This window comes from Pteropus alecto, unplaced genomic scaffold, assembly GCF_000325575.1.
Source record: "Pteropus alecto unplaced genomic scaffold, ASM32557v1 scaffold106, whole genome shotgun sequence".
In the NCBI taxonomy this organism is placed as follows: domain Eukaryota; kingdom Metazoa; phylum Chordata; class Mammalia; order Chiroptera; family Pteropodidae; genus Pteropus; species Pteropus alecto.
This window is the reverse complement of record NW_006442103.1, coordinates 13,414,251-13,426,633: the sequence shown is the minus strand read 5'-3', so window position 1 is coordinate 13,426,633 and position 12,383 is coordinate 13,414,251. Positions and strand designations below refer to the sequence as shown.

At 35.6% G+C, this 12,383-nt stretch overlaps 1 protein-coding gene across 1 annotated transcript in view; it reads left to right on the top strand.

Annotated features, from left to right (window-relative positions):
* Window positions 1-12,383, top strand: part of TRIM33 (tripartite motif containing 33) — a 91,189-nt gene that overhangs the window by 64,307 nt on the left and 14,499 nt on the right. The window contains exons 8-12 of the mRNA XM_025052298.1: window positions 1,316-1,462; window positions 1,920-2,037; window positions 3,651-3,925; window positions 4,499-4,663; window positions 7,120-7,320. Coding sequence (XP_024908066.1) covers window positions 1,316-1,462; window positions 1,920-2,037; window positions 3,651-3,925; window positions 4,499-4,663; window positions 7,120-7,320 — 906 coding nt within the window. The remainder of the gene's footprint in view (window positions 1-1,315; window positions 1,463-1,919; window positions 2,038-3,650; window positions 3,926-4,498; window positions 4,664-7,119; window positions 7,321-12,383) is intronic.

Below are 12,383 nucleotides of genomic sequence, written 5' to 3'. Positions count from 1 at the left end.
TCCATAGTAGACTTTTTTCTGTTTCATTTCTTTGTAGAGCACTATAGAAATATTAGACACATAGTTACATACAAATGAAAGAAATTATATCAGTGGAGTGTGAATTCCATCTTTCCATTGAGACTCAATTGTGAGGAAAAGGTACTCTAACACATATTGTTAAAGCTGAAGTCTCTTGCCTGTTGTACATCCAGCTAGTTGCATTTAACCCTAATAGCTTTTTGTTTACAAGAGGACTGTGTGACTAGAGAGAGCACTGAGCAAGCGATGAATTTTGACACTTTTAAACTTACTGTAAATACATTTTAACTATAGGTTTAAAATAATGTTATTAAACCATTTCAGGGACTTTTGAATTAAAAGCTGCCTCTTAATGCTAAAATATACATAATTACCTCATGGTAAATCTGCCACATACTTCTAACATGCTGATAATCTAAACACTAGATGTTTTCCAGTGTAATATGTTCCTAAACTTTGTAAAGTAACATTTTTCTTAAGTTTTATAAGCGGGATGATTTCCAGGGAAGTTGTCAAACTTCTGTCAGCGAAATATTGTTATCCATTGATTTATGTTGTAAAATGAGCAACTTGTTTCCTTAGGGAAAAAACTGTCCAGCAAACCAAGTTGAGTCATTTTTGTAAAAAAAAAGTGGCTAAGAATGAAGTACATAGGTTGTTTGGCTTGCTGAATGTTGACGTACATAGGGTTATCAGCTACCCCTTCTGGGGGTTTTAGTTCCCAGAAAGCAGTTTATTTTTTCCTTTACAGCATTTCCTCCAAGTTAGTCTTTCCTTCAACTCTAACTTACTTGCTTGTTCTTTATGAACTTTTGTCATATTAAAAGGTTCCCTAGCCCCTACTCATAGAGCTCTGGAATTTATCTTTCTCATTTTGGCTTCAGTATTTAAAAGAAGAGATTTCAGCGTCAGCTTCACGTCATACCAGTAGGTGGCACTGGTAACAGAAAGTCGTCTTTGGCTTGAAAGATGTAGAGTTAGGATTATATAAAATTATTTCTAAAGGTCAGCTCATTTTGCCATCGACACCGTATATTGGATTACCCTCAAAGAAAGACTATTTTTAACAGACATTTCACCTTTTGAAGGATAATGTCCTTTTTAGCTTAAGGAACTAAGGTTTAGTCCTGCTTTTGTTAGTGACTTTTCCTTTGATCATAGGCTCTTTAAATAACGAGAAGCTTGTTAACTTATCTCATTTTTAAGAAGTGTAGGTATTGTGTTTATTTGCAGTAGAAATTGAGTTGATTTTTTTCATATAGAATTCTTCAGAGAACCTCTTGTTCTGTTTCAGAATGTTACAAAAGAAAGACAGATGAAGTTAATACAGCAGCAAAACGACATCACAGGCCTTTCCAGGCAGGTGAAGCATGTTATGAACTTTACAAACTGGGCAATTGCGAGTGGCAGTAGCACAGCACTGCTGTACAGCAAACGACTGGTGAGACACACCGCATCTCTGTTTTTCTTTAAATTGACTTTTTAAATTTACATCCAATGAACTGTTTAAAGGTGTAGATTTTGAATTTTAGCAAATGTAATCAACCACCACATCAAGATATAGAAAATCTCTGTCACCCACAAAAGTATCCTTGTTTCCCTCTCCTCCTCACTCTAGGCAACCGTTAATCTGATTCAGTATTTTCTAGAACTTTAAAAAATGGAATCATACAGTATTTACTGTTTTAAAGCTACCTAGTATTATAATGTGGTTTATAATCAGAAATGGCAGAAATTCAAGAATGTGCATTTGATTGCTAATGTAGTCTTTTTTAAATACTGATATTGTCTCATTTGAGACTGACACTGTGGGGCTACATGAGCTTTTATGTCTTTATATTATATGTTTTCTCAAGTGATATTTAATTTTAAGACTAATGTAAATTTCCTCCCTTTAGATTACTTTTCAGTTGCGCCATATTTTGAAAGCACGATGTGACCCTGTCCCTGCTGCTAACGGAGCGATACGTTTCCACTGCGATCCCACCTTCTGGGCAAAGAATGTCGTCAATTTAGGTGAGAAGTGATTCGTTTTATGACTGTAACTTGGAACACTGAATTAGGAGAGGAAAACATCTAAAGCAAATTTTTTATACTTAAAAGTTTTTTTAACTTCACTCTAACATGTAAACTTCTTGGAAAATATAGTCTACATTGGAAACTCAGTTGAATTGTTGTGTTCATTACATCTTTAAGAATGTTGCGAGTCTCCTCTGTATAGTTTTTTAAAATGTGTATCATTTTTAACATTTTCCCCACATTAAAGTTGACATCAACTCTTTCATATTGAAAACTCAGCAAACAGGTCTTTATTCTCTGGGAGAATTTTTAAGGTCCTTAGTAGTTTGTATATTAATTGTACCAAATTGTCCTTTAGAGCAGTGGTCTTTAGCCTTTTTAGCACCAGGGACTGGTGCTCCTATGGGAATCTAATGCCTGATGATCTGAGATGGAGCTGAGGTGGTGATGCCGGCACTGGGGAGTGGCTGCAAATACAGATGAAGCTTCATTTGCTGACCTCCTGCTGTGCGGCCTGGTTCTTAATAGGCCACAGACTGGTACCAGTCCATGGCCTGGGGTTTGAGGACCCCTGCTCTAGAGGAGGGCCTCCAGGATGCTGATGTGTCCTAAAGTCATGTCTTGAGCGGTGTTTGAAAAATAAGAGTAGCTCTTTTCACATGGAAGAGAAGTGGACTTTGCTTCTGTTACTGCACAGTGTGGACTTGAAGACCATAGGTGAAAGTTGAAGAGACAGACGAATAGCTTAATTTAAAACAAAACCCAAAAAACTTTCTCAATAGCTAGACTTGTGTATAGATTGAGTTAATTCACTCCTAAAGAAGTCAAGTCCTCATCTTTGGAAGCTATAAAGGCAGAGCTAGATAGCCTTCTATAAAAAATAATCTTTGTATATATTCAGATGTGGCTATAGTCTTAGATCAGGTATCAGCAAACTTTTTGCGTGGCAGGGTAGCTAAGTTTTGGTTTTTACATTTTAAAGGGTTATAAAAACAAAAAACAGATTATATGACAGATCTTATGTGGTTTGAAGATCCTAAAATATCTGGCCCATTATAGGAAAGGTTTGCCAACTCTACCTTAGACCTTCCTAAAATTCGCCTTCTATTTAGATTAGAACAAATGGGCTCTGTGAGAAGTAAGGAAAATTGTCATTTCTAAGGACATAAGTTGTTTATAACATTCACCATTTCCACAGAAGACAGTTTTGTAGCAGTGTAGTACTCTGTCCTGCATATTTAATGAATCAAAGGCATATGAAATGAGCATAGTAATCTTGAGTATCCTTCAGTCTTGTTAAAAGAGAATTGATTTAGACTGACTCGAGGGCCCTGTAGTAACATCTCTTTCAGCTCTTTATTTTTCTGTATATCTATGTAAATAAAGAATAAGGGCAAATAATATATTATTCTGAATAATTAGTTATTTGGCTTTGAACTATATTAGGTTTCTAATCTTCATTTTTAAACCTAGCTCTCATCCTTGCTGTACTGTTGGAAATTTTGACTGCTGAGAGTTGTCAGAGAAAAGAAGAAAAGATAGGGATTAATCTACAAAGTAGATGATTTAGTCAATTATTTGCCAATTACTCTCATTTTCTAATTCTTCAGGTAATCTAGTGATAGAGAGTAAACCAGCTCCTGGTTATACGCCTAATGTCGTAGTTGGGCAAGTTCCTCCAGGGACAAACCACATTAGTAAAACTCCTGGACAGATTAACTTAGCACAGCTTCGACTCCAGCACATGCAGCAGCAAGTGTATGCACAGAAGCATCAGCAGTTGCAACAGATGAGAATGCAGCAACCACCTGCTCCTGTACCAACAACAACGACAACAACACAGCAGCACCCACGACAAGCAGCCCCTCAGATGTTACAACAGCAGGTAAATATTATATCACTACATATTGATATAAATTGTGACGACTTTAAGACCACATTCTGTCCTACATAGGTGAGTTACACATTTTAAAGTTCCCACCAGGGACAGAACTCAAAGGTCAGAGTTTAAATATTTGCTCTGAGTAATGCAGGGATGTTGGGAAAGTGTGAGGAAAGCCAGTGAGTAAATATGTATCATAGGATACAAAATTAACTCACTAGTGCTATGAAGGTACACAAGTTTTTATCCCTGCATACCAGTTTTTTTGTTTGTTTGTTTTCCACATGTTCGTTTTGGGCCAAAGAACCAGATTGTTTTTGCCTAATATCTGTTAGGCTTTGTTCAGATTATTTCTATTCTGCTCTCCCAACTCTTATCCAAATAAGAACTATTAATCCAGGGTTGGATAATGCTTTAAACACATCCATATACTCAGAGGAGGGGATTGGGGCTAGAGATGAAGAGAATGACGTTTACTGTTTACTTTATGCCCTTCCAAATCCTAAAACATTTTATAATGGAAAGATAAGTTTATAAAAAATATTATTATATAAATGCAATTTCTACCTTTTGTAGCCTCCAAGATTGATCAGTGTGCAAACAATGCAAAGAGGCAACATGAACTGTGGAGCTTTCCAAGCCCATCAGATGAGATTGGCCCAGAATGCTGCCCGGATACCAGGGATACCCAGGCACAGTGGCCCCCAGTATTCCATGATGCAGCCGCACCTCCAAAGACAAGTATGCCTAGAGTTACGTTTGTAAGAGTCATACAATTTTAAAACTAAAAGATGCCATTTTTCTTAATCAGTTGTTGTTTGGGGGGATCATTGATACTTTGAGAATTTGGTTAACGCTGTATATCTTCCTGTCCTAGAAAAATACACATAAAGTTTTGTATTTAATTTAAAGCGCTTCTTTGATGCCGTTAAATCCATTGTGAATTGAGAACCTCTGATCTGGTCCAACCAACTCATTTTACAGAGGAACTTGTTATTATTTACCGACAATCACAGAGATAATGATAAAATCAAGATTAGAAACTTAGTTTTCTGAAATTGTTCCTCTGTTCTTTGAACGTGACATTTTGAATCTAATACATAGAAAAGGACTTTGAAAACAATGAAACTGTGCTTTTTTCCTTCACTTAGTATTGTTCTTTTTAGGATATAGATATGCCTATTTCTAAAAATAAGTGTATTTAGAGACATGTTTCCTAATCTTTGCCTGAACAGTAGTAGATTTTCTTTGTATGGGAGGCATGATTTTAAAAATAGGCTAATTTTACATAGGATTTCTAGTTATAAAATAATACAGTTCTGGGAAGACTTTTGAAGAATATGCACTCCCCCTCACATATTGACATTATAAAGTAAAACACATTTTATTCTAGTAAATGAGTCCCAAATACGATAGCAAGTTCTTTCGAAAATTAAAATTTTATACTCCCTTTCCTCAAGGGACTTGAATCTCTCTTCTGTTTCCTCTGTAGAATTTTGTAATACGTATATTTATGTTTGATAAAATTATGACTCTATTGCAATGTTTCTGCAGGAAGAATGTCTAATTTAGAAATTCTTAAATTTCCAATGACAATAAGGCTATTATTATAAGCTTTACAACTTTTTCTTTGGACCAGATTTTCATTACAGTTATTTCTGTATAATTGTTTAAACAACATATATTTACACGATTTAAGAATATTAGGAAACAGAAAAGTAAAATTCTTTTAGATCTACATTTCTTTGAGGTAAATGGAGCCTTTCCTCCTTCCTATTTAGTTATATATGTTTGTCTGTTACTTATTTTAGAGTAAGTCAGAATTCAACATCTGTTTTTATTACTAGCTTGTTTTTTGGTTTTTGTTTTCATATGATAATTGAGAATCTCGTTCACAAAAGTATGTATCTGGGAATTCAAAGAATTTTCCTCGGTTCTTTGAACTTTTTCTGGATTATCAAAGCTGAATCTCGTGGTGAACTATCAAAACTATGTTAAACATTTTCTTATTAGATGATAGCTTCTTCAGGTCTTGCTAAATTTTTTGTTGATCATCAAGTCTCAGAACCCACTCAGCGATTTGTTACCCAGGTTTTGGAGCCTGGCACCCTCTCAGCAACTTGACAGCTTTACTTCCAATTGTACTTTTGCTTATCTCTCTTAGAACTTTTTCACCGTGGGGCAGTGTGCTAGATAAGATTAGGAATGGGTCAGAGGGTTGCTGTTTTTTGGTGAGAAGGGCAATTGTGAAAGAAGTTGTAGGAAAAAACCTGCCTACAACAGCACATTCTTAGGTAAATTGGATTTTCTTTAGGAGAAAAGTACACATGAAGGTTAAGGATTTCGGAATTTATTTCCTTAGAAAATGTTCACATACCTTTCCCTCAGTAAAGGGAAAGCCTTCAAGTATTACTAGGGCCAGGTACCCCTTTTGGAAGAGTGTAGAAGCTAAAGAAGCAGACTAACTGACCATCTAAAATCATTTCCCTTTTACTTTCAGGGACCCTACAGAAATCCCTGTTAGAATTTTAAATTTTTAAATATTTGAAATTATTTATATGTGTATAGTAATTTGTTTCCCAAAGCTTTTCATCTATACTGTCTTAGATGACCCTTATCACAGCTCTCACAATGAGACAGGTATCCATTCTTATTCATTATTATCCACGTTTCTAAATTACTGAAATTATGTGATTTTCCTAAAATCACACCACATTAGAATCAGGAATTGATGTCATATTTTTGTTTGTAGAGTTGTCGTTCTTTCTACTGTATCAATACACAATATACAGTTACACAGTTAATTACTTTTATTTTTAAAAAGATGAGTCAAAGAGGAATATAGACTGAACAGCGGTGTTCCTGGTATGGTGTTTGAAAACTCGGGGGCTTCCAGATCAAATCACATTCATCTTTACCCTGAAATAAGATCAAATCACCAGGCTGACAGGTTGAAAATTATTGCCAAGTCTCTTTTTTCCTATATACTACACAAAAATGAATAGAAAAATGAAAAGGTTAATTTGAATTATTCTTTTTCCATATAAGTTTGAGAGAGCTTACTTTGTCGTTTCTCAGCCATAGGTTTCAGACACTCGACTTGTGCATCTTTACAAAATTAAAAATTGTTGTCAAGGTTTATTCACATTAGCATATCCCGGTAGGTGAAGTAATGATAACATCTTCTTTCCTCGCAGCACTCAAACCCGGGGCACGCTGGACCCTTCCCTGTCGTGTCGGTGCACAACACCACCATCAATCCCACCAGCCCTACCACAGCTTCTATGGCAAGTGCAAATCGAGGTCCCACCAGCCCTTCTGTTACAGCAATAGAGCTGATCCCCTCAGTTACCAATCCAGAAAACCTTCCGTCACTGCCAGATATTCCACCCATACAGGTTTGTATTTAAGTTGAACGAGAGATTTAAAACCTTGTGTTAATTAGGGAATTAGAGTGTATGTTTCTGGTGGTTGTTTCTAAATTTAGATGAAACTTTTTTGAAATTTCCGAAGAGAATATTATTTGAATTTTTTAAAGTTACACATAGCACTTGTTAATATTGTAAAGTTGTAAGATGTCAGCTTTGCTTATCTTTCTACCAAACCTTGTGTTAGGTGAGGCACTCCTGGTGTGAGTTTGGATCCAGAAAGGAGACCCAAGACCTAAATATGGTCAGATCTTTGTCAGTTCCTGTTATGCCCAAAGGGAATAGTCAACCCCTTGTGCAAACAGGTTGAACTGAGAAAGGAAGAAGGTGGAGCTTCTAGATACCAGGCGTGGTGGGTACACTGAGAGAGGAAGCCGTGGGCAGGAGTCAGAGTGGAACCTGAAGGGTCTCTAAGGTGTCCTGCACCTTTCACCTGTGACTTTTTACTGAAGAAAATTATTTTTTAGTGCCTTCTGAGATTTCATCACTTCATTTGAATCAAAAGCACTTTATTTTTAAATGTAAATCTAACCTTTGAAGGTTATACTGGGTCACATCCTCATGAGTTACCATGGGAGCAAAGAGAAGTGAAACTACTAAGACACTAGGACCTTCGACACTTTCTGTGACTGCTGTTTTATAGTTTATTGTGTTTAATGGATTTCTAAGAGTTAGTCTTAAAGGACATTTCTATAACTCCAAAATTGTTTCAAAATCGCAAACTCATTGTAAATTCTCTTAATCTGATTGCTTTCCTTATATTAAGAGAGATCTATTTTGGCTAAGCAAATGGTAGTTACGTTGGTGCTGAGAGTACTGGACTATGTAGAATAGAAACTTTTGGTATATATTTATAAAAATATAAAATTCCTAAGTTGTAAGCTTATAATGTATAAAGGATGTTCACAGGCAATATATAAATTTAATGCTTGATTCATCTCATATGATGTATAATATCCCTGTTTTATGGATGAAATTAAGAGGTTAGTCACTTTCTCGGAGTCACCCAGTAAATGGAAAAGTTGGAATTCAAAGCCAGACTCCTGATTACAAGATCAGTTCTCTCCCCATGATTTGTAGATGTGGCAGGGAAATAGTTTGGGATTGTAGGCCTGGAAAGGTATAGTAGTGAGAGTCTGGGCAACCCGAGAGAGGTCTGTACAGTGTTAGAGGAGCCACCCAAGTTTTACTGCGTACTTACTGTATACAAAAGTCCTTCGGCATTAAGCAGAAAAAGATAAACAAGACTTGGTTCCAGTTCTTGAGAAACTTTCAAAGGGAGAAGGAAGGTCGCTAATGTCAAATTTCTAATTTGCTAGGATCACTCTGACCTTGGTTCAGTTCTTTCTCATACAGACCAGATGGTAGAAATGTCAATACGCCACATTTTTGAAAAGTCGGGCATCAAGGGAAGGGGGGCTCTTATCAGACATTCCTTGTCCTCTTGCCCAGAATAGTTTTGAGATCAAGACAAGAAGCTCTGGAATATATCCCTTCCATGTTTAATTTTTTTATGTGGGCTAGAGGAACAGAATCCAGCCTGTCTCCTATGAACCTTCTCTTCCTTGCAGACCTTATTTTTATTTACTGATTTACTAGTGTCATCTGCTTTTAACAATTGAGGTAAAATTTACATACCATAAAATTCAACTTTTAAAAATACACAATTCAGTGGATTTTAGTATATTCACAAGATTGTGCAACCATCACCACTATCCAGTTCCAGAACATTTTCATCACTCCAACAAAAACTATCCATTAGAAGTCACTCTCCCTTTCTCTCTCTTTCTACCACTGGAAACCACTAATTCACTTCTGTTTCTGTGGATTTGCCTATTCTGGACATTTTATATGACTGGCATTATATAATATGTGGCCTTCTGAGCCTGGCTTCTTTCACTTAGCATAATGTTTCTTAGGTCCAGGAATGTCATAGCCTATATCAGTACTTAATTCCTTTTTATGGCTAAATATTCCGTTGTATGGTTATACCACATCTGTTCATCAGTTGATGGACATTTGGGGTTCTACTTTTCGGCTACTAGGAACATGTGTGTGCAAGTTTTTATGTGGACATAAGTTACCACTTATCTGGTGGTAAATTTCTAGGAGTGGAATTTTAGAGTCATATTGTGAGTATGTTTAGGTTTTTGAGGAATCGCCCAACTATTTTCCGCAGTGGCTGCACCATTTTATATTTTCACCAGCAGCATATGAGGATTTCAGTTTCTCCACGTTCTTGCCAGCACTCGTTATTGTCACTTTTAAAAGGGATTAGAGGTGGTTACCACAGAAAGCGCAACCATAGTAAGAAGTAACTATCTGAACCAAAAATAAAAAGGGAAGCAAACCTATCGTCTTTTAAAGAATCACTTACTTTTTCTCCTATCCTGTAGTTTCCATGGTATAGTAAAAAGAAACCTGTGGGAGGCTACACAGGAAGCAGACAAGGTAGCATTAACTGTGTAACGCAAACAGGAAATAAATACAAAGGCAGTTTTGGATATTTGTTGCTATATCTTAATACTGATCATTACCGCCATCCACTATGAAGTAGGATGTAATTTAAATAGAATTCTCTTAACCTGAGTTATTTTTTCTTTCTCTCTGCTGCCCATCTCCAGCACAGTGATAATGCATGTTTGTAATTCAGACTTTGAGGACATACATAATGAACCTGAATACTTTTTGAATAGATAAACGAACATGAGATTCTGTTCAGATTAGATTATGGTTAATAGATATAGTATTCTAATGATTTATTAATTTTTTGTAAACAGTTTGTATTTGGCATATTAGTAACTTAGTTTGGATACTATACTGTATATTATGAAGTCTTGGGAAGACTGTGTGTTTCTAATATTCATGTACAAATTTAAATATTAAAGGATACCCATTTCTGTACTATGTTCCCAAAGCTGGCTAAATTAATCAGTCTTCTTACATCTTTGCCAATGTGATTGATAGGTAAAAATGATGTTGATTTCATTTAACATTTATTTGTGTGGTTGATTATTTTAAGTTCGTTGATTATTTGTATTCTGTGGATTGTCTTTTTCCTTTTAATTCATAGAAATTATATCACACATATTCCATGTAGCTTTAATTTTATTATTACTACTACTACTACTACTACTATTATTATTATTCAGGATGCTTAGAAAACATTGGTTTAGTGAATAAAAGAATGCTGTATTTATGGTGGCTCTTCATCCATGTTTAGTGAAACCTGGAGGCCGGTGTTTCAGCTAGCATTTCTTTGTTGGAGATGTAATAGTGTCGTGGAAGCCCTTTTATGTACTTTTGGTTTGCCTCTTTCTAATCTGCCTACTTTTCTAACCTAGACAGTTTTATGTCTCTCTGGCCAGAGACGTAAATTGCAGGTTGGAGAGTATAAAAGAGTGGGAGTAGAGGTAGGTAATATGGGACTTTCATGTTTGGTTGATTCATTTTCTCCTCTTTTATGTTTAGGTGAGCTGTAGCCCACCTTCCATCTGTGGCCCAGATTAGGAGCTGCCCCTCTTCACAAGTCCTCCAGTTGACTTTAGTTGCAGTGAGGGATCCTCCGGTAATTACAGCTTACAAGCAAATCCTTGGCCAATAGCTGTGACCCCTGGGCAGGCACAACTACTAATATGCCTTAATTGTCCCTCTAGGTAGCCCACAGTCTACTTTCACTTTCAGTCCTTTGTGTCTCAGAGACCTTTAATGAAAAAGACTTCATTAATGAGAAAGGCCTATCTACTTTTTAAAAAAATTAAACTATAATTGATATATATGGTGTTATATTAGTTTTAGGTATACAACAAAATGATTTGATATTTTTATACACGTTGAAATGATCACCACAGTAAGTCTAGTTAACATCTGTCACCATACGTAGTTACAAAATTTGGTTTCTTGTGATGAGGACTTTTAAGGTTTACTTCTTAAACTTTCAAATATGCAATAGAATATTAACTGTAGTCACCATGCTGTCCATTACCTCCCCATGATATATTTATTTTATAACCAGAAGTTTGTACCTTTTTATCCCCTTTACCCATTTCACACACACTCCATTCATCACTTCTCGCAACAACAAACTTTTCTATATCTGTGAGCTTGTTTTTGTTTTATTTTTAGATTCCATGTATAAGTGAGATCATATGGTATTTGTCTTTCTCTGAGTTATTTCATTTGGCATAATACTTTCTAGGTCCATCCATGTTGTAAATGGCAAAAATTTCATTCTTTTTTTATTCCTGAATAATATTCCATTGTGTATATATATCACATCTTCTTTATTCATCTAGTGATGGAAGTCTAGGTTGCTTCCATATCTTGCCTATTACTAGTAACCTGCAGTGAACATAGGGGTACAAGTATCCTTTCAAATTAGTGTTTTTGTTTTCTTTGGGTAAATACCCAGAAGTGGAATTGCTGGATCATTTGGTAGCCCTGTTTTTAATTTTTTTGAGGAATCTTCATAGTGTTTTCCATAAAGGCTGCACTAATTTACAGTTCCACCAGCAGTGCACGAGGGTGCCCTTTTCTCCACATCCTTGTGAGCACTTGTTATTTGTTGATTTATTGATGATTTTAATTTGCATTTCCCTGATGATTAGCGATGTTGAGCATCTTTTTTTAATATCTGTTAGCCATCTATCTGTATGTGCTTTTTAGAGAAATGTCTGTTTAGGTCCTCTGCCCAGTTTTCAATTGGATTGTTTGTTTTTTTGATGTTAGGTTGTATGAGTTCCTTATATATTTTGGGTATTAACTCTTTATCGGATATATCATTTACAAATATCTTCTCTCATTCAGTAGGTTGCCTTCTCATTTTGTTGATGGTTACCTTCATTGTGCAAAACCTTTTTAGTTTAGTGTAGTCCCATTTATTTTTTCATTTGTTGCCCTTGTCCAAGGAGACATATCCATAAAGATGTTATTAAGAGCAATATCAGATTTATTGCCTGTGTGTTCTTCTAGGAGTTTTATGGTTTCAGGTCTTAAACATTTAAGTCTTTAATCCATTTTGAGTTCATTTTTAT